The 23987-nt window shown below is 38.0% G+C and overlaps 1 protein-coding gene across 1 annotated transcript in view; it reads right to left on the bottom strand.

Annotated features, from left to right (window-relative positions):
• The window catches only part of tox (thymocyte selection-associated high mobility group box), a 63335-nt gene that overhangs the window by 7744 nt on the left and 31604 nt on the right, over nucleotides 1-23987 (bottom strand). Inside the window, exons 3-6 of the mRNA XM_085255010.1 lie at nucleotides 19288-19389; nucleotides 11987-12271; nucleotides 4379-4624; nucleotides 1447-1671 (exon numbers count right to left, since the gene is read on the bottom strand). Coding sequence (XP_085111136.1) covers nucleotides 1447-1671; nucleotides 4379-4624; nucleotides 11987-12271; nucleotides 19288-19389 — 858 coding nt within the window. The remainder of the gene's footprint in view (nucleotides 1-1446; nucleotides 1672-4378; nucleotides 4625-11986; nucleotides 12272-19287; nucleotides 19390-23987) is intronic.

Below are 23987 nucleotides of genomic sequence, written 5' to 3'. Positions count from 1 at the left end.
CGGTTGATTCCTGTCACAAACATGATGCTGACACTTATCGCCTTTTTCACGCACTCTGCATTTGCTTCCTTCATGATGTCACAGAATAAAATGAGCATGTTATGCCTCAAGGCCAAGAGTGCAGTAATGCTAGTGCTTCTCTGAAGCTATATCTGCACTCCACACTGTATATAAATGCCACTTGTTTTGCACATGTTCAACTACCAACCTCTGTATATTTTATATATTTTATTTTATTGTTTACTCTATTTAATTTGTAAAATATGTATATACACACACACACACGTAGAAAAACATATTTAGTATACACATCCAGTAATGCACACACTCTTATATTGTACATATATTTATTACTCTCAGATTTAGCCTTTCTTATATTTTGCTTGTTTTGTGTTATTGTATTTTTTTTTTTGCACACCTCTGTTGCTTGTGAAGCTCGCACGCAAGAATTTCACTCGCATATACTGTACCAGTGTACCTGCACACGTGATGTGACAATAAAAGTGATTTGATTTGATTTATTTAGACAGTGGTGATATAAACAAATCACTAATGTCAACATTCTCTCACAAATATAAAAATAGTGTTTGCCATCATCCCAACCTCAATTTTGCATCCTAATTTTGGATTTTACTGTAAACTGATACCAAATACAAAACACAGATGAGAGGAATGAGAATCAGTTCTGTATATTATGCAAGTACCAGAAAAAACGACTTACTGTTAAATTTGAGGACACCTGTTTTAGCTTCATTTCACTGTTGGTACTCAGCTTTTAAAATGCTACTGCTGATTTTTAAGGATCTTCGTGGCATCCGTCCTCTATATGACCTGCTAGTCAGACATGAGCTTCGACAGAGCCTGAGATCTTTGAACAGAGGACATCTGTTAAAACTGCAGCTGGCAGACATTTGCTGTCAGAGCCCTAAGCTGTGGGATGAACTGCCTGAGTATTCAGGTTAAGTCGGTCACTCACAGACCAATGAAGACTAACTTATCGGTAAGCCTTTTCTGATTTGATTTTGATCTGTTTTAATATGTTTTCTCTCTCTGCTTAATCATTTTTAGTGTGTGTTATGCTCATGTTCTTAGCAGTATTTGATTTTCTGATGTTCTTGCTTTGGGCCGTGTTAATCATTTTGTTTCAAAATGAGCTCTATAAAAGTGAAGAGCCTGCCTTCACAGTATCAGTTTTAACTAGAACTTTGCAGAATTACTATCAGTTTGGTTGCAATTTTGTGCAGCAAACCACCAAATATAAGCAGTGACACTCATCGGAATCAATATGAGTCATGGGGGTGGGGTGGTGCTAATGACATTTTTGGAAATGTTTCACATATGAAGGGAGATGTCACAAAAAACTGAACTACTGAGATACAGTGAAATTTGTCTTTTCCTATTTATTATCCCTTATTCCTACTTTAGTACAGCCTTCCCTCCCCTTACCTGTTTCTCTTCTTCTGCCAGACCATCCCACATGGAGGCCACAATTTTTGACACCTCCCCAAAGGTGGCATTGGGGTTCTGTGCCTTGATATTAGCCTGGGTGTCCCTGAAGAACAACGCGTAGGCAGACACTGGCTTCACTGGTTCATTGGGGTCCTTTCGTTTCTTTTTCTTTGGCGTTTTCGGTTTCTTGGAGATGTCCGCTGCTGCTGGCCTCTTCTCTCCCTGCCGAAACAGAATAAAGGTTAACACTGTATATAGAGAAAATGTGAATGGATGAATATATAGATCCTAGGTCACCAATAGGTGGACTGCGACTATTACTAGATTTTGACAGACTGTTTTTATTTTTCAGCTTTTCTCTTGTTTACGGTAAGGTTATTTTAACCTCCTTTGCCTTTACAGTTGTCAGTGTAATTAATTATTAAGGAAAAACATAGAACAATCTCAGCCAATCAAAAAAGCGCATGTGAAAACAGTAATTCAGAGAAACAGACAGAGGGAAAAGGAGTGTTAACACCGAGATTGTTTGCATGTGAAGTGTAGTTAAGGAAAAAGAAGAAAAAAGGAAACTTAAATGAAACCTTTTCATTTCTCAAAATTAAACATTTTATTTGAAGATACCTTTTTTTTAAAAAAAAAAAACAAAAAACTCCAAATCCTGTTTTACTTGAAATGAGAAAAGAACATTTTATTATTATTTTATTGTTAGAGTACCTGCCAGTCCATTGTAAAAGTTAATTGCAAACGTTAAAATACTGTTAAATTGTACTTTCTTTTACAACTGTCAGTCTACTTGAAAACATATTTTACATATATATAATTATGTGGAACTTTATGATTTTCTGGACCAATGTTTGAGGAAATTTTCTCTAACTGGACCTCCTTAAATTTTACTTGGATACCCCCGATATAGACTGACAAAGAGAAATTTGTATATAACACGTAAAGCATAAAATGTTAGAATGTAAATTAAATATATCCTTAAAAACTGTAGAGTGAGTGATTTTCTTTCTGTTGTCAGCAAGTTTGCATTTGAACAATTCACACCAAAACTGTTTTTAAAACATGTCCTCAGCTAATCTTTGATGTTAAGCAATAAGTAAACCGCAGAGATGGTCTTAGGGAAAGTCCCCACCAGCAGAAGAGCCTCTCGGTAGAGTGGTTACAGTCATTGCTGCGCTAAACGGGTGAAGTCGCCATAATACCTCAGCAAAAGCAGCACATCTGCTCAAACGTTATTGTCTATATGGTTCTAAGTTATTCTTCTGAGAAACTTTCACTAATTACTGATTATCATTTAACAGTGTTCAGATCATATACTTTATGTCATAACAACATAAGCCCAGCTGAGGAAGAAGAATTTTCTATACTGTTAAAGAAATCCTTGTATAAATGTGTGCTTGAGGTGCACATGACGTCGGGGGCTGATGTGCAGTTTGCTCACATGTTTAAAGGGCACACTGCATACCATGCTGAGATGCGTCAAGTTATTGGCTAATAGCTTTTTGGAAACCACCTTGTTAGTGCAAAAATGCCTGTCAAATTGTGTCATCTTTGACAATTTTCATGGATTTACCTAAAGAAGTAGTATGTAGTCATATGTTTTTGCAACAGGCTGCTAGTAACGATGTGCCTAGAGGTACAATATAGAGTTGTGTCATTGCTATGTTATCTAATATGTTTAAACACAACACTGGTTTATCACTTGAGGTCAGTGTTATTAAGTGGCTTAGTGAACAATTCTCTGAAAATGAGTGAAAAAGCAGCCAATGTCCAAACCATAACTTTGAAAGACATTCAGAAAGCTGGAAAACTAGTGCTCAATAACACTTTAAAAATGACAAGAAATGATATAAAGAAATATTGAGAAAGGGCGTTAAAACATAATTAAGTAATTAATGTTTGACTGAAAACAGCAAGTCTGAAAATAATACTACACACAAACTGGAAAGTGAAGGAAAGTACTGGACCCAGGGTGCAAAGTTATGACATCATAATGTCACGATTGGTCAAGCTGCAATAATGACCCTTGAGCAACATTATTGTGTCTACAAATTATATTAAAGTGGTATCAGTTGTGCTGCTTTCTCTATGATTTGATGGCTGCTAGCTGTTGCAGTGATTTTCTGTAGAGAAATACATTTTCACTTAACCAAAACAAACTCATCTAAGCTGCTTCATCAGCACAGTATGTGCTTGAATCAAATTCATCTGTCTGCAGCCTTACATCATAGGAAAAAAAATCCTCCTGCTGTTATCTGATTCACGTAACATCACCATCTGGCCAATGGCATAACCAAAATCTTTGGATCCTTCACTTGGATTATGAAGAAGGTCATATTTAGCCTGTAATGCTGCACCACAACTGCACTTTCTTTATCATGGTAAATTAATGCCTTTAATATTGCTCTTATGAATAATTTTTCTTCCTTAAAGCACTCTAAACCATCTGTGAGTAAAAGCCGCCAGATAAATTAATCTGCATTGTCTAATAAGCACGCTGGGTTTTCCTGAGCTTGCATACGGCTCAATAAAGGGGTGCCCCTGTTATGATGTGTATGAGTATCAGACTCATTTTTGCTCTTTTATTTTCCGCCCTTCCCTTCCTGAAGAAAAAATTACCTGCACAGTGGCTTATACCGTTTCCTATCTATAGTGTGTGACCAAGTTGGTAAATATTATTCAGCAACACAGTAATAGTTTCATTTCCCCAGAAAACGAGCAGTTAGTTTGGAGCGGTGTGAGACAGCCAACGACGAGAGAGCTGATTTCTGTCTAGTTGATATGCATGGAGAATGCCTCCATGATGACACATAACATTATTAAAATAGCTCTCTCACAAAAGAAAACACAACTGGGTGTTACAGCCCAACAAGATGTGAGTCATTTGAACAGAAGATGCTGCGTCCATGTGTCTGTGTGTTGTTACCCTGAGTCCATCATCATTGTCGTCCTCGTGTGCTGAACTGGAGGGAGATGGTGTGGCAGATTTACTTCCAGGAGGTGAAGGGGAATTATGGGTAGCAGAGTTCCCACTCAGTCCCAGCTGGGATTGGTTGATGGTGGACAACTGGTTTTGCTGGCTCATGCCTGATTGGCTCTTGGGCCCAAGCGCTGCTTCGATTGGCTGTTGGCTGCTGGTAAACCGAGAATCTGAATTCACCATCTGCTGCATCTGTGTAAACAAAACAAGTGATTATGGCAGTGAAAAAAGTGGATGACTTCCCTTTATTGCATTTATGTTTAAAATATTCCAATCTGCTGTTAGCTCTCTTAGCTTTTCATTATTGTACATTATTGTAGAATCTTTGTTACAAAAAGGCAAAACACATTATGTAATGCACTACAGCCTGGGATGCAAAATCCAATCAGTATTAGTTGATTTGGATAAGAATAAAAATTAAAAAAAATGAAGCATCCTTGATCTGGGCCTCTGTGTGTGGACATTCTACCCCTCATTTGATCAGGTTTTGTCTCTGCTATGTAGCAGTCCGGGATTAACTGATAATGAAATCTCACAGTAATGGTGGTAACAACTGACAGGTCTGAGGAAAGATGGTATCAGAAGCCCAAAAGTATTCTCTACAGATCTTAAACTCCACTGCTACTCCCATGAGAAGCTAGTGCAAAACTTCACATGTGGGAGAGGATGAGTGCAAAGTAAATAATAACGTACTACCTTACTGCGTGAGTGCCTTAATTATTAGACTGCAATGTCTGTCAAATCCCGGGCTTACGTTTATAACAATGGTATGGCAGATACCAACACTTTCCACTGAGTTTTCTCTTATTTATTCCCCCTTACAAACAAAGAATTATTTAATATAACTAAAAAAAAGAGCAAACTTTAAACTTGAAAACTTTCTTTACCTTACAAAATAAACTGATGTGAGCCATTTGTTGTTGTGAGTTTATATAAATAAAAGTCAATTGATTAACTGTATGAACACAATGAAGGGTTGAACAATGCTGAACAAATCCCACAAAAAACTCAAAACATAATATTTCATCTTTTTTGTTAATGTTATTAAGTAGATGTCAAAACATATTTATTAAATATAGAAAATCATTTACTTAAAGAAATGAATGACTTGATACAAAGATATCTCCTTGTGTCCCGTTTTTGTGTGAACACTTGTAATAGTTGAGTTTTTACTGCCATTCCTAAGGTTGAGCTCTTCTTGCAGTGAGCCAGTCATCAGCGATATTCAGTCCACTTCTCAGGAAAACAAAAGTTATCACTGCTAACACCACAGATGTGGGGACTTTGACACCTATGATCACAAATATGAAGACGGGACTCCGATGATGGCTTGTATTTAGAGTTTCCTCTTAGTAAGCATGTGAATAATAACGGATGTGGTCTAGTGTGATGTGTCCCTGTTGGGAACATGTTACCTCAACTCGGCTTCTGTGTCTCGGCAGCGGTCTCTGCTTTGGCGTTTCGATAGAACTGTGAGTGACATTTCTCTTACATGGGAACAGGTTTCAGAACGATGTGTATGTGCTGATGGAAATGCTGAAAATACGAGCTGTGGTTTGACATTGCCTGGGTTGGGACTTTAATAAATGTCATAGTAATAAACTGTCAAAACACCCTATCGCCATAACTTTCCACAAATGCTTTTGCTCTTTGCCAGATTTATTTGACAGCAAAACTATAAAAAGAGGAAATGATATTAGAGCTTCATTAAAAATCTAATATTTTCTTACTATACCTACTGAAATAAAATTACAAATCAATATTTAGTTATTTTATTTGATTACAATCTTACTATGCTCAACTCTATTACAAATTTTAAACTGCCTGGTTCTGAATAACAAAGAAAAGGAGCAAAGGTACCAATGGAAAATTCAGAGCAAGATATGTAACAAATGCCCGTAACATCACGAGTAGCAACAGTTAACTGGAAATAAAGGTCGCAAGGTTATACCAGAGGCTGTAGGCACAAAATAACAAAACTGTTTCGCAGATAAAAACATTATCGATGGAGAAAAAAAAAAATCTGATTTTCCTTTGCGGGGGTCATTTCTGATGATGGCCTAAGACAGCCACAGAGGGGAAACCCCCGAAGGCTGAGTAATGACTGACTCATGCCATGAAACAAGTGCTGTATGCGGTATTTTCACACCTTCACACAGGTGTGGTTATTACTGGATTTCATTATGAAAAGTAGAGGTGAAAAATTCTAAATATGTTCCTGTTTTTAGTCAAATACAATCTGTATCACTCCTTTGCATGCAATCTCAAAACTGCCAGCAAGAGCTGCCATCATGCCTGAACAAACAGAAAAGCCATTTACCTACATGACATTTTACAACAAGCATGCCAAATAAAGGATTTATAAAGTTGTTTTTTCCTGGTCAATTAAACAACAAAATGTCAGCTTAGTAAACATAGATGAACATACAATATGTTTAATGTGTAAACAAGACTGCATATAACATTCAGGATACTATAACAAATAAACTGGTCCTTGGTTTGGTCCTAAAATGATTTAAATACAACTTCAGATGAGCTAGAAAGCATATTATATATTACAGCCTGCCATTATTTATTTAACGATTTAGTCAAAATGCAGAAGCACCATGTGAAAAACTAACCATACCCTTTGCTTCCATAGAGGTTAAGACACTAAGCAGCAAACATCAGGAAGTGTGAGCACCTTAATGTTTTGGCATTTTACAGGTTTGGAGCATTCAGGTGAGTGTTAACGCAATGCCAAGGAAGAAAGATCTCAACGTGATTGGAATGCCGCTGGTTAAGAAAGCTGCGTATAAACAAAGTGAAGCATCAATGTAAAGATGAATGGACCAAAATTCTTCCAAAAAAATGCGAGCGACGAATACTTGTACTTAGTTTTTCACAATCTGCATTTTGGCTTTGTTTGACTAAATAATGATGTGGTGCAATACACCATGAGTCATTGGTCTGATGTTGTATTTACCCAAGTGTAAGACCTGCTATGGACAAGATAATTTTTTATTTCGTCCTGAAATGTAAAATCATAGAAATGATAGAAGGTGTACTTTCTTTTAACCTTGATTGTATTTAAAAAGTTATTTTCCAAAGATCAATTTGATCTTTGATTGTGTTGTTTATCACTATACATCTATATCTAAGGGGTTTCCTAGCTAAATGGGCTTAAATGGGAGTGAATGCATAGTGACAATGACTGACATATTTAATTAAAGCAAAGAGTCTGTGTTACCCAATTTAATATGCATTTTCTTGTCATTTTTTACTCTGGTTAATTAAACCCCAGTTAAGAAATATTTTTAAAATGGCACAAGTGATATTCCCTTTGTTTGGCATCAAGACTGTTTTTATATGGAAGTAAAACCCTGTTGAAGCCAGCACCATTGCTTGTGGTTACTGACACTGGGACTCAAGGACAAGTAGATGCGCGAAACATTCACATTTAATGTGGAAAGTTTTCAGATTTTAAATGTTTTATCAATAAAAAAACTTGATATTTTTACTACTGATATTTTTTTTTTTGGGGGGGGGGGCTTGGAATTCAACCCACAACTGCTTTCATTAAGGCTTCACCTAAACGTTGCCTTCATTGTTATTCATGTTTTTAATAAGTAACCGCAAAATCCCCAGATAATATCCTAGAGCTCACTTGTTACCAAAATGAAAGACCAGAAGAAGAACAACTAACTCTCATCTTTAAGACTTAAGTCATCAAATATTTTTCCTTTTTGCACAAACAATTTTCACACATCCATCAGCTATAATCGATTAATCAACTAATTGCTGCAGCTTCAATTAGAACAGTGACTTACAACTGAGCAGTTGTAAGTTGTGTCTAACAGATTTTAAATTTAGAAATCTTGCTGCGTGTCTGCAACTGAAATATTAGGATAAGCAATAATTACATTGCACCACATTATATGAAATGTGTATAATAATATGGATGGCAGCACATCTTCTGGATTTCCAATTAAAAAGCTGAGATGGAAATATCTGTTCAGGCGACAGGTGTTCAGGAAAATATATCATAGTACTTCCCAACACCGCATAAAGCAGATGTACGAAGCGCTCCACAATGAACTCGAAATACTAGAGGGTTTGTAAACTTGTAAATGTCATCATGCAATCTGTATTATCATTTATGATTTGTTTGTATTTATTCATAATGCCCAATTTTGGGGCGACACATTTATGCAGAGTGGTGCTCATTCCTGCGTTCATACATTTGAGTTCACAGCTTGTTCCTTCACTATACAATAGACAAAAGGAAAAATGCTGTTTCGTAAAGGTAAATATCACAGAATGAGTTGGAACCAAGTTCCACCAAAATCACCATTCAGAGCAACAACTTCCAATCAGACTACAGCCAAACATAAAAACAGAGCCATCCACATCTGAATGTTAACTGCATCTGAGTAGTCCTGCCCGTCCTAGGAATCTCTCACACACACACACACACACTCACACGCACGCACACACACACACACACACACACACACACACACACACACACACACGCACACACACTCACACACGCACACACCTTCTTGCTACCACCCTCCCAACATTAGGCTGAGCCAGGCACGGTTGCTAGGCAACCATAATTCATGGACTGGCAATAAATGTATGTTAGCATGAAAATATAAAACTGAGGTACAGAGAAGAGAGAAACTGAGACAGACAGCGACTGAGAAATAAGAGCTTACCTTTATTCCCTTCAGCCCATTAAAATAATTATCTGTATTGTTCCGCATTTAACAAGCAGGTTAATCACAATCAAAGAGTCTGAATCTGAAAAAAAAACTGAATATATTTAAAAGTTATTTACAACAGTCTATTCACCTAAAGTCAAAGCTGACAGCTTTCTGTGTTTTTTCAAAATGATACTTAATATTACAGCAGGTACACTTCATATGGAGACAAGAGACAAAAAGGCTGAAAGATCAAGAGTGGGAGATGAGAAAGTTTCATTCTTAACAAACACTGGAGCAATCTTTATTACTGAGACTGACAAGTACTGATACTGTTTCCTCTGAACAACCTTTTTTTTTTGACAGTTCAAATAACTATGAGTCTCGAGTCTGGCTTTCATTTCTTTACTGTATCACAGTGAGCCACATGTGAATGTCACCGCTAAAAGCAAGAGTTTCACTTTACTGTGAAACGAAGATTGAACATAAGAAGAAAATGTCAGATCAACCAGCTGCCATGATTGGCCTTCAAATAACACTGCCCTGGGCAATATCCTCTTTCACACAGTTAAGCTGAATAAACCATTAAAGAGTACAGTTAAAAACATATAAAGCTGTCAGTTTCACTCTCTTGGAGTCTCCATTTCCTTGAAATAAGTACATTTGTACTTTTTGTACCTAATTGAAAAGATAATTTTGCAATCATGTGTTTTTGTTTATAGATTTCCATCCATCTTCTTCCACTTATCCGATTTAGGGTTGTGTTGGGGCTGGAGCCAATCCCAACTGTTACAGGTTGAGAGTCAGGGCACCAGTCTGTGGCAGTGCTAACACAAAAAGAGAGAGAGCTATTCGCCCCTACAGCCAGTCTACCAGTTAACCTAACATACAGGACCCAGAGAGAACCCACACACACGCATAGATTCCACACAGAAAGGCCCCATCTTGCCAGTGGATTTGAACCCTTGGACCCTTTTGGTATAAGACAACAGTGCAAACCACCGCACCACTGTGGCATCTGTTTAAGGAATCATTAATATTATACTGAAATGTCTATACTTAATGCTTTACTAAACTTGTTGTTAATCCAATTTTAGTCCAGTTAACTAAACTATTTACACATTTTGACTTCTAGTAAATGGAAAATTGCTTTTTGAGTTTGTAGTCATACGTGTCTCTGTGTGCAAGTCTTTTCAAAACCTAAAGAGTAAATTTTCTTTCCAGTATGTCATTGTTTTTCTTGAGTGGGATATGATTTCATCGTTGTAATAGGGCTATAAAAATACACACACTGATCTTGGGCTACATTTAGGCCTAACGCAGCTGAGTTTACGATGATTATTTTTTAGGCTAATTATAAGCCATTGAAGACCAGACATATTTAGCCCAGAAAAGAACATCCACAGATGCTGATATTTAGGACTTGGCAACAACTCCGTGTATGAAGGGTATGTAGTTAGATTATTAAAGAGGTTTTTAGAGGGAAATAAATGCAAAACCCTTTATTGCGATGGTCAAATCTCCTCCATCTAAATGTACATGTGAATGACCAAAATATGGCTAAATACAAAAACCAAAACTGATTTAAAGACTTAAAAATATCAACAAATGTCTCTGAGATCATCCATGGAAACACATTTGTCACAACAAGTTTATCTTGACTAACACAATAAATAAAGAAAAGCTTGGCAGTGGATTTCAAGTTTCACATTGTCACACAAACAGCAGTTCAGATTGTGGCTGCCGTATGCGTCGTGTTCCTGTAAACTCTGATCACCCAACTCAATCAACCGCACATTACCGAATTTAGTCACCCACTCAACATATTTTGTTCATTAAGTGCTGTCAAACCCGGTATCGAACTATACGTGAATGAAAAGAGAATCTACATCTGAGTGTGTGCATATACTTTTCAACATCAAACATGGTAATGTGACCTCATAGTGTGCTTTTTAAACATTTTCAGCACATTACACACACACACACACACATATATAGTAACATAAAATTTAAATATCCAAAATCCATTTTCTTATCATTTAATTGATTTTAATCATGTGAATTATGTTTATGCTTTTAATCAAGCATGATTTGATGGTAAGTGGTAAATGGTAAATCTAGGGCAAATGTAGTGTGTACCTCACTTTTAATGTGAGATGTTGTTGGAACAAAAGTTCAGTCAGTTTTTCCAAGGTAAATACATAACAACTAACAAGGGAACTGTTGTATCCATGCTGAGGATTATATGTTTTACAGTAAAATACCATCTAACATGTCAAAAGAAAAAAAAGATTTTGTATCAGAGAGAAAAAAATAAAAATCTACAAAAATGTAATTGAATTGAAAAATAACTTAAATACACTACACAAGGACATAAAATTGGAAAGAGTAAAAAACAAACACTAAATTCTTTAATTCAAATAGGTTCCTATCATCGTACTAAGGCCAATGTTACAGCAAATTGTGACTTTCCTTTAACATTGACTCCCTGCTTTGTGTGTGCAGAACCCTCAGTGTAAAGTCACAGAACTCAGACTTCAGCCAAAAAAAGAAAAAGAAAAAAAAAGTCTACTCAGACTCATTTTGCGTAGGTCTGCATTTTTTGATTCCATCTGAACTTGTGTGTACAAACCACAAGAAGAGCCATACAAACCTTGTGTTTGTGAGTAGACACCAATTAGAACAAAACTGGCTTAAAGTGCCTGCACCAAGGTCTCGCATCAAATGTAAAGGGGCGATTTTGAAATGAATCATGTAAAGCTACTCTGGTATTTATATTCGTAAATCCATCTTTGAAATTGTATTTCCCTACTAGTAAAGCATAAATGCCAGGTGTATACACAGTGACTTATTTGGAACCACTTACCACAGACAGAGTGCTAGTCATTGGGCCACCATCCCGGCTGAATGTGCTTCCATCTTGGCTCAACATAGTGGCCCCATCCTGGTTACCAGGCATGCTGGGCAAATCCATGCCCTGCAACTGGTAGGGGTGGTGTGGAGCTGAATTGGAGGGAGGGTCCAGAGAGTGATACGGTCCAGACGGGGAGTTGTGGGGGAGGTGAGGGGGTACCATGTGATCTGGCAGGGTAGGAGGAGTGATGGGTGGAATGTTGAAATCATCATCGCCCAAACCACTGACTGGGTATGACTAAAGACAGACAGGACAATGAAAATAAACAAATACAGTTTAGTCAGGGTCACTGTATTCAATAAAATATTGAGTCATCATTAGCAACATGGTTCTGCTCAGGGATTCCTTGTTCTGTCACACATGGAAAGTACGAGACGGAAAGAGCAGCTGCAAGATCCCAGCACAGAACAGAGCAGGTATCCGTGACAACAGACATGACAAAGATTGCATCAAAATAGAAGCTGCAGTGGAGGTGGGTTGCAAAGAAGCTTGCATGTATGCAGTAACATTGGGCAGGGTAAAGTAGCTTAAACAGCACACCTTACATGTGTAAAAGCTAAATCACCATCAGCTCATGACTGCTGGTATGATATCAGATTTTGACTTCATGGCTGACCTGAACTAACAAGCGTCCTGCCCCTTTGCTCGTAGGGGGCAAGAAGCCCCCCTACGAAAAAGCTATTGGCATCAGCAGGAAGGAAAACCTCACTTTTTCCGATCGCGGCTCAAGAGTTGGTAGTTCGTCTTGTAATCGGAAGGTTGCTGGTTCAAACCCCCGGCTCGGACAGTCTCAGTCGTTGTGTCCATGGGCAAGACACTTCACCTGCCGCCTACTGATGTTGGCCAGAGGGGCCGATGGCGCGATATGGCAGCCTCGCTTCTGTCAGTCTGCCCCAGGGCAGCTGTGGCTACAACTGTAGCTTGCCTTCACCAGTGTGTGAATGAATAGTGGAATTGTAAAGCGCTTTGGGGGTCTCGAAAAGCGCTGTATAAATGCAACCCATTATTATTATTATTATTACTTTTAATAGGAATCAGCCTCTGACAGAACCAGGCTCAGAGGCTGGGGTGATGGGAAGTAGGCATTTATTTAATGCCAACTAGACTTCTAATTTTATTAAGCCAATGTACATTGCTGTTGCCTCATGGGCACTTCATTGGTGTTGGAAAAAGTCCAACCATCCATCGTTGTTTCCTTAGAGTGTTGAATCTACACTGTACTTTGAACAGATGTGGGCATCCATGTGGCTTGCAAATACGGGATATGATCGCTGGAGGGTATAAACTAAACCATCAGCTATTGTGGGCTGGCGCTGAGATCAGCTGATTTACCAGAAATGCTGAAATTCATGGTTTTAGTGCTTCTTAATATTATCTTATTAAACAAACAAACATTGCTATGAGCTTTCTGAAATGTTATGGATGTTAAAGTCAGGTGTGGAGTAGCTGACATAACATGATGGGCAACACTTAAAACTTGAAGTGACTGGGCTATGTTGCTTTTAGCAGAGTGCACAACTTAAAGAAAATCAATAATAATTGCATAGAGGTCTATAGGAGTACAAGAGTCATAAAACATTACTGTCAGAGTTATTAAATGACTGCGAGTGGAAAAACTACACACCATTGTTTCCTCAGACTCCAGTCTACAGCTCCGTATTGTGTCATGCAGTCTGTCTTCGTCAGCCACAGCTTGTATCATAGACTAATTATCGCTAATGATATTCCCCGTCTTGAAAGAAAAGCCTCGTGAACAAATACTTGCTCATTCAGTGACACAACAATACAGTAATTTATATGTACAAGCCCATTTTGCCTGAGAGAATAGACACAGGCAGGTTTTTGTGTGTAAAAAATACAAAGGTGCTAATCTGACATACCAAAAAACAAAACAAAAACAGGAGCAGTCCCCATATCATAACAAATTATGCTGAGAGCAAAGACACATGAGAGGGAGACATGAAGAGGGAAATGAGTGAGAGAATCATGCAAGAGGAGTGAGAGATAAAGAGAGGGAGAGAGGCAGTGTTAGAGAAGCCCTCTCATACTAATCTGACAGAGGAGATCTTTTATAGAGACTGACAGTCTTTTCTGCTTGGCTAGCCACACCAGTCTCTCCATCTCTTACTTTTTTGCTCTTCATCTCTCACCATCCCTCTCCTTCCACCCCTCTTTTGCTCTCTCTCCTAATCTCATCCTCAATTTCCATTTCATCTCTCACTCTTTTCTGCTCTATCTCAAACCCCATGCAGTGTTGAGTTACAAGTTGCATGACTTGTGAACTAAACGATGAGTTATACAGTATAGGTTCACTGTGGAACTCACTGCCACCGTGCTAAAACACGGTTCCACTTATAAGTTTCCGCTTCAATTTAATATTTAGGAAACAAGATATAAAAATAAAACAAAATGATCAACAAATTGAAAAAAATACTTTCATTTCCCTTCATTTTGTGCTCATGTTCTCTATATTTTATTAATAACCAACAACTGATATTATATGCCATGAAGCTTGTTGTGCAGACTAACAAAAGCTAACTCACATCAGTGAGTCAAACTGCTGCACTGGGTCACAGAACACAGCAGATATGCATCGCTCCCTCTCACATCTTTCAGTTTTAGGCAAATTTAAAACTACTTTGATTTGGCTGCAATTCAACAGTCAATCTACAAAACAGGTTTGTTAAATAAGTCTTTATGGGTGTGTCATGTAATCCCAGTATCAGCTTAGAAGGGCTACGAGGTAGCACCAGCACTGGCATTACCAACGCTGTCTTGACTGTGTCTTTTCATAACTTCACAGCCTGAGTACTTATCAACTTCTTACACGAGTAGCAAAGTTTGAGGTGCCAGGGGCATATTTTAAGATGCTTTTGCACATTCTAAACAGTGCAAAAGCAATTAAGTCAAGCAATGTGTCATACGGTGGAAGCGAAATAGATAAATGCTGCATATAGAAAGAGTGTTTTATTAATCCCAAAGGGGAATTGCACTTTAAAGGAGCATCAAAATGTTGAATATGGATTGAAGATTTGCATGATTGAATAGAGACGCCATTTATTCTCTGATACTTATTTTGGCTCTGTCCTGTTGCTGTAAATACAATCTAGAGCACAACTCTGAATAGTCCCAAAATAAATGCAATTCAGTTTTCAGTAAACTGTACTAAAACAACAAACACAGTCGCTAGCCATACTGAAATGTTACCAAGCTATTTCATTAAATAAAATTATGGACAACAATGTTTTAATTGACCAAAATCTGGTCAGAAACAGTAAATCTGTGAAGCCAAAATGAAAATAATCGGGCTCTATAGACGAGAGACAATTGGAAGATAATTTAGGGAAATGTGAAAATGAAAATAAATGATAAATAACTGAATAAATGAAAGATCAGTAATGACATATAACAGGATACAGAACCTCACATAATGCAAATCAACTGCACTGTTAATGTTCTGTGACTTAGTAATTTAATCTGAAATGTTAGCCTTTAATTATTGTTAAAGAGGATCAACAACCAACATGTAACTTTAGCATCTAATTAAAGAAATGTACCACTCATTTTCACTGTTGTACTCATCCATCTGTTTCTCTGCAACTTTTCAAACTATTCATGGTTCTCCACAGCTTACACTCTGCTTACGATGAATATCATTATATTCTATGTTTTAACAACATTTCACAAATAGTACATTTCCCACATCTTGTCTGTGATCAGCCCCACACCCATTTTATTGTTTACAGTGCATGTGTGGTCAAGTGCAGTTCAACTATAGCTTAATTATAAATGGCACAACTATAACAGTTTCGGGAGGCATTATGTTATCATTTTATCATCAGTCTCACCTGACTAAGGTGTGTCTCGATTTCTGAAAGCAGTTCTTGCCTATGCTGTCTGTGGACTTTTGTGAGGTGATTTCTTTTTAAAAATAACCCACAAGGGAAAAATAGCTAAATCTTGCAAGAATGTTGTTAAAGTTGCGAGAGTACGTGACACTTCTACATTAAAATAAAACAAAACTTTACATACCAAACCATTAAGTAAAACTTGATCTAGTGCAGTAATTTTACTAAAACCTGTGTGACCAACTACATAGCCCTACAAGCGTATTGGGTTTATCGGGCAACCATCAAGCCGAATGGTCCGTTTTCTTGGATCACTGTTACACTGTTGAGCTCTGAGCTGTGCATAAATTATACTGCTTGTCTGTCTGCCTCTCTCCCTCCCTCTCCAACTCTGTCATTCCTTCAACTTCTGCATAAATTATTCTTCTCCTTCTCTCTTCCATTCATGTTGGTAGTACAATAGACTGTTCCTTGTGCAATGGGAGCTCCTAGAAAGACTAATGTAGTCAGGATTAAGTCCTTTCCCACATGTAGTGTTCGTGTTACAAATGCATGTCTCACAACTCCATGTCGATTTCATAAAATTAAAAAAAAGCACATATGATTGTGAGTAATATGTTGCCAGCATTTACAGAAGGAGGTTATCAAATACATCTGCTGCAGACAGGTTGCTGATTTGTGAAGTATCCAATGGGCATTCAGTTAGAAATTTCTTAAATTTACAATACTGTGAGTTGCTTAAAAGTCAATATTCAGTATGACCACTTTTATTCTTCAGCACAGATTCTGATCTTAGGCAAGCTTTCTTTCCAAAAGTTCTTCTTTGGCTGTTCTGTTCTCCGTCAAGATAATGTTATACATGTTATATCAATAATGTTAAGGTCTGGTTCCAGGGGATGTCAGTTCTTAACTGATGGTAATCTATCCAGGTACGCTTTTATTCCATTGGCTGTGTGTTTTTTCAGATCATTGTCCTGCTGAAAAATGAAGTTGTTGTCAATCAGACACTTTCCAGATTGTATTCCATGGTGCATCCAAATCTGATGGTACATGCAATCATTATTTCATCAATATTGACAAGATCTGCAAAAGCACTCGCTGGAATGAAGCCCCAAACCACAACTATGTTTTACAGACGACTGTAGACACTCAGTGTTGTCTCTGTCCTTTGATGATAGTTTGAACCAAAAGTTTTAAAAACGGGATTTATCCTTCATAAGACCTGTTCTAGGACTGATGGATTATAGCAAAATAAAAATATAATCATGATTATTTTACTACAGTTATTCATTTACTTAACAATCATGTCGTTAATGAACTTTACAAAATGTGCCTTTTAACAGTTGATTGCCTTGAACTTTAAATGTAGCCTAATTAACATGAAAAACAAATAAATGGTAGAAATAGAAGGTGAAGGTGGTGGGGGACACAAGGTCATATATCAAGGTCTCATAAGAAATCAGACTCCGATTAATGGCTGTTTCACTGTAAAGCCAATTATGCAGCTGGAGCAGTTGCTTCCTGCAAGTCTTTGGTGGCCTACAGTCTCTAGAGTGGGGTGATTAGGGCCATGGTGGATTACCTGTTGCCCTTGCATACATGCACAGTAGTCACACAGATAGTCGGTCAACAGCCAACCAACACCTCAAACACATACAGCCAAAACTGGACCAGACAAGACCCTTGATGATCCGGAGACAAACAGTGAGTGAATTTGGGCTTTTAGATAGAGGTGAAAGTGCACCAGGTTTAAAATGAAAATCTAATTTTATCCCTTATTCATTATCACTGAAGGCCAAAAATCATAGAATTAAAATTCTACTGACACATGGTGGGGTGGTAATTAGAGTTTTTTAATGTCCACTAGTGGCCAGCTGTTACAGCAGCTATACAGCAGTGTGCGATGCATAAAGCCCTGGTGTACGTGGGTGGGGATTTACAGAAAATGATTCCACTGTGCTGTGATTCTTTCCTGTGTCTTCATAAAAAAAAATAGTGCTTGTAGAAAGATGATGTTTAAATTGATTGTGCAGAGTAAACTGAAGAGATACACATACACTGACTGTATCCTCTGAGAGCTGGATGTAAACACACTCACACAGAAGCTACAGTATGGTTTTATGAATGCTGAATTTCTCAGTCAGTTGTCTTCCTGATAAAACGTGGGAGCTTGTTTAAGAGAAAGAGAAACAGACAAAGCAAAGAACATCGAAACAAAAGTGTTTTTTAGATTTTGGAAGACTTGGTGCCCCGACATATCTTCCACTGACATATTAAATTTGTAATTCACTGATACATCATGATTTTCCACACTGCAAAACACAGACTGAAGAGAAATGTTGCATGAAGATATGTTGACGAGTTTTACTGGAAACAAACTGATATCTTAAAATAAAATGTAATAAATAAATAAATAAATGAATAAAACCATGAACTAACAAAGGTAAAAAAGACAAGAAAACAAATCTGTCAGACTCTTTGATTATAGTGTTTGTTGTGTAAACTGAACAGACAAAACCTAAAGGTCAAGGTTAAAGCTATCTAATAATAAACATCAAACCTCTTTTGTATGATACACAGCTCAGATTTTCATGAAAGCACGTGAAAGCTAAATTATACGAGATGTACAGAGACTGTTTTTGTTGTTTTTGTCTCAGATGCACTCACTAAACCATATCTTGCTGCATCAGTAAATATATATTATGACTATATACCTCATATGATGAATAAAAGCTGATTTTTCCTTAGACCAGGTCAAAATACGCACAATACAACGTACAAAGTGCATGGTTTAACCACAATTAATGACCTTTGACTAATACTATGATTAGAGGCTGTTAAGTCATACTTAACTGCACCACCATCAGACATGGAAAATAAAAATAAGCAGCATCAATGTACAACTGTAGGTGCAAACATATTGATCCCAGAGATCAGGTGTGCATTAAGGTTTAAATGATTAGAATGACTTTTCCCACAAGGTTGGCTAGTGTAAGCCAAAGCGTCACAGTTTGGGAACTCACCAATTTCTGGTCAGTCTGTTCGTTTAATAAAATAAATATCATGTACAAGTGAAGTCTAAAAATTCAAACTGACTTCAATCTGGGCGTGAGTTTACTAGAAATTGGGGCAAATGCCTTCCACCTAACTTAGTTGCTGTAAGCATAATGTGCAACTCCAGTTGAATTCTGGGTATTGCAGGCTTTGACAAAGAGATAGTGCTGCAATGATACCAACACTTCAGCTGCATAAATTCTCATCTGATTTTGCGCAAGCGTTACAGATGTGAAATGCTAAATTCCAAATAATCTGCAGTCAATGCTTTTACTTGGTACAGTTTTCTGTGGACACCTGGAAGTGTTTGGTTTTGTGCATGTAGAGGTGTGTGTCTGTATGAACATTCACCCAGGGCAGGCGATGTGTTTCGGCCATGTGTGCGTCTCTCCTCCAGTGCTGTGAGGGTGGTGTCACCTTGCTGAGAGGGTGAGGGGGATGTGGCACACGAAACTGTGGGAAGAATCACAAAGACAAATACAAATTCAAATGGGCCCAGAGGTCAGAGGGAGGTCAGAGGTCAAATCAAAAGGTCATGAAAAGCAGCAAGGAGAAAGCAAGAGACACACACAGAGACAGAGAGAGAGAGAGAGAGAGAGATCAAGTTTTCACTCATACAGAGGAAAACACAAGTAAAGTTCTGTCTTTATAAATGGCTAATATTGCTTTGCTTTATGTGAAAGTTGGGCTGCAATGATACCGAGGTGATAGAAGGAGCAGAAAGAGAGAAAGAGAAGCTGTAAATAAATTGCTTGTTTGTTTCCTCCACAGCTAATCCCCGATAAGAAAAGGTTACCCGGTGCTGCACAGCTGCAATGAGACCGAGACAAACACATAAAGACATCATTGTGACACAGTGCTACAAACAGGCTAGTCACTTTGAGTAAATGTGGCGATCACCACGTTCTTTTTAACACCACTGTGCTGCTGTGATTCATTTCTATGCACTCACATTTCAAACTCTCCTGCTAACACAACAACCACCGACCAAAAACTAATTTGTTATTGGATAAAAACATGTTCACATTATCACATACTGTAAAGAAAGTTATTTTCATGATATAAATCCATCTTTTCTCGAATACATCCTCCATACTCTTGGATTTGCAGGTCAGTTTTTCTATAAATTGTACTTCTTGTATCATACTGGTACATTTACTTCACTCAGCAGTTTAGTTTTTCCCACCCTTTTATTTGCCTCTGTGCTGTTATGCTTGATATTCTGTATCAGCCCACGAATCTTCATGACTTTGCTGATGCCCTGACTTTTCCTCTAGCACTACCATGAGGTTTAAAGTGAGTTTTCTTTTGTTTTGTTTTGGGGGGGGTTTTAACACCTAGCACCATTATCAGATGATATATATATAATCATCTGTTCCATGATGTTGTAAACCAGCAACATGGAAAAGAGGGTCAGATGACTTCTCATAAAATTCTGCTGCACTGCGTGGAAGTATTAACAGCATGTATGTGAACTTTAACCTGCATCAAAAGAAGACAATGTACATGTGAAAGGTCATAGAGAGCACAAAGTTCCACACATGTCAGAGGCATTTAAAATACCATTTGGTTACTGAGACAGCTTCAAATGGCTCGCAGCTACATTAAGATAGAACAGATAATGTTTGACCAGTGCGTGTTTTCTGAGTGTTTTGTTCCTGTTAGACTAACTACTGTAGGAATCAGAATGTAACTCTTAAATCAGTGCTGGGTGCATTTGTCTGTAAAGCAGTAATGTGAAGATTTCTAAATTCAGAAATCAAGTTGCAGTTACTAATCATTATACAGCTACTCTCTTACACAAAAACGTTTTGTATACGCATGAATGATGTACAAAAAAAAATTCCCATGGGCATGAGATTCCAGACCAATTAATGTTTGAAGAGTGTCAATTTTCACATTATTTAAAGTTTTCTACAATAAATATAAGCATGTGATGGTAAACACCATCCTCGCTTTCCTCATCACTGCAGTGTCCATAATTAGATGGCATCACATTACAGTGATTTTGTAAAGCGGAACAGGAAGCCAACGCATTATATTTCTGCATCGATGTCTTGTCTTACCCATACTAGTTGATTAGTCTATGAATTTATTTCATAGGCTAATCAGTGAAATGAATTCAACAATTAGTCACCTTTACTTTTTTTTACAGTTACCAATTCTTTACATTACCAATTCTTTCATGTAGAATTTTCTGTAGAAAAAAAAAAATCACAATACCTTTAGACTGCAAACCTACACGTATTATTTTTATGCCTTCCAAAGCACTGATTCACCTGTCTTTCTCCCTGTTTCTGCATTAATACACTAACATTACTGCCACTCCATTAACATTTCCAAAAATGACAAGGATGAGGGTCAGACTTGACTGAAATTGGTTCCATTCATCACAACAACCTGCCTTTATAAAGGCAGTGGTGATTCAATAATAAAGCCATAAATTCTTATTCCACACACACAACTCCCCATCTTCTTATGGCAAAACACTATGAATAAAACATCAAATCATGTATTTCTTTACTGCACAATATTCTCTATATTGTACTCTATGAATAATGTATCTATAGTAGTGCATCTTATTAATATAGGCTTTGCTTGGTGGTGAGGTAATTCTGCACTAACAAACACACATCCTAGGCTTCCCTTAGGAGCTTGAAGTGTACTTTCAAAAGCAGCAACACCCACTTGCTGTGTAGTCTGTGCAGTGTACTGTTCTAGGGCTGTTGCTAAGTTATCTTGTAACAGCTGATGTTTACTATGTTGATCTCACTTTATATAATGAACAATTGTTCTCTAGTGGAAATTTTCCCATTTTTCATGACCATATTTTCAGGTAAGTTGAAATTTAAATGAAAGCAGACCCTTCATAGCGCTTTTTCCCCCCACAAATCTAAAACTCAAGGATTTGAAGTTTGTATCACAGAAGACAAAGAAAAACAATTATTCCCACATTTAAGATTACCAGCAAATACTTCTGATTGACAGTGACAATTAGTTGATTAAAATAATTTTTCTATAGGGGTGCTGTGCCAGTGCAATTTGGGTTTTGGCGTAAAGAAACATACCGTTGGTATTTACAAAGAGAGCGTAGTGAGAAAACTGCATATGTATATATATACAGTGGGGCAAAAAAGTATTTAGTCAGCCACCGATTGTGCAAGTTCCCCCACCTAAAATGATGACAGAGGTCAGTAATTTGCACCAGAGGTACACTTCAACTGTGAGAGACAGAATGTGAAAAAAAAATCCATGACTCCACATGGTAGGATTTGTAAAGAATTTATTGGTAAATCAGGGTGGAAAATAAGTATTTGGTCAATAACAAAAATACAACTCAATACTTTGTAACATAACCTTTGTTGGCAATAACAGAGGTCAAACGTTTACTATAGGTCCTTACCAGGTTTGCACACACAGTAGCTGGTATTTTGGCCCATTCCTCCATGCAGATCTTCTCGAGAGCAGTGATGTTTTGGGGCTGTCGCCGAGCAACACGGACTTTCAACTCCCGCCACAGATTTTCTATGGGGTTGAGGTCTGGAGACTGGCTAGGCCACTCCAGGACTTTCAAATGCTTCTTACGGAGCCACTCCTTTGTTGCCCGGGCGGTGTGTTTTGGATCATTGTCATGTTGGAAGACCCAGCCTCGTTTCATCTTCAAAGTTCTCACTGATGGAAGGAGGTTTTGGCTCAAAATCTCACGATACATGGCCCCATTCATTCTGTCCTTAACACGGGTCAGTCGTCCTGTCCCCCTGGCAGAAAAACAGTCCCATAGCATGATGTTTCCACCCCATGCTTCACAGTAGGTATGGTGTTCTTGGGATGCAACTCAGTATTCTTCTTCCTCCAAACACGACGAGTTGAGTTTATACCACAAAGTTCTACTTTGGTTTCATCTGACCACATGACATTCTCCCAATCCTCTGCTGTATCATCCATGTGCTCTCTGGCAAACTTCAGACGGGCCTGGACATGCACTGGCTTCAGCAGCGGAACACGTCTGGCACTGCGGGATTTGATTCCCTGCCGTTGTAGTGTGTTACTGATGGTGACCTTTGTTACTTTGGTCCCAGCTCTCTGCAGGTCATTCACCAGGTCCCCCCGTGTGGTTCTGGGATCTTTGCTCACCGTTCTCATGATCATTTTGACCCCACGGGATGAGATCTTGCGTGGAGCCCCAGATCGAGGGAGATTATCAGTGGTCTTGTATGTCTTCCATTTTCTGATGATTGCTCCCACAGTTGATTTTTTCACACCAAGCTGCTTGCCTATTGTAGATTCACTCTTCCCAGTCTGGTGCAGGTCTACAATACTTTTCCTGGTGTCCTTCGAAAGCTCTTTGGTCTTGGCCATGGCGGAGTTTGGAGTCTGACTGTTTGAGGCTGTGGACAGGTGTCTTTTATACAGATGATGAGTTCAAACAGGTGCCATTCATACAGGTAACGAGTGGGGGACAGAAAAGCGTCTTACAGAAGACGTTACAGGTCTGTGGGAGCCAGAGATTTTCCTTGTTTGAGGTGACCAAATACTTATTTTCCACCCTGATTTACGAATAAATTCTTTACAAATCCTACCATGTGAATTCATGGATTTTTTTTTCACATTCTGTCTCTCACAGTTGAAGTGTACCTCTGGTGCAAATTACTGACCTCTGTCATCATTTTAAGTGGGGGAACTTGCACAATCGGTGGCTGACTAAATACTTCTTTGCCCCACTGTATGTATATATATATATATATATATATATATATATATATATATATATGAGGCCTTTTTCTCTTCTCCCGTGATGCCCTGCTGTGTAAAGTGCAGCTGTTTACAAAGTAGTCTGCATCACGAGTTCCCTTATAACAACTTTGAATACAGGTGATACGACTTGCTTTGTCTCATTGGTTTTTCAAACTAATCCCTAAATCTCTACTTCCCCCTCTTAGTAAACTAATCTACCCAACTTATGTATATTCAAACAGTGACACACACACACGAGCACACATGCACGCACTCCTCCTATTAATGTCAGAAAACCTTCCAAGATCACATAGTAA

Source organism: Mchenga conophoros, linkage group LG18 (assembly GCF_057382185.1).
Source record: "Mchenga conophoros isolate Kocher_MC1m ecotype Shallow Benthic linkage group LG18, M_conophoros_male_GT1.1, whole genome shotgun sequence".
NCBI lineage: Eukaryota > Metazoa > Chordata > Actinopteri > Cichliformes > Cichlidae > Mchenga > Mchenga conophoros.
This window is presented reverse-complemented; position numbering and strand designations above follow the sequence as displayed.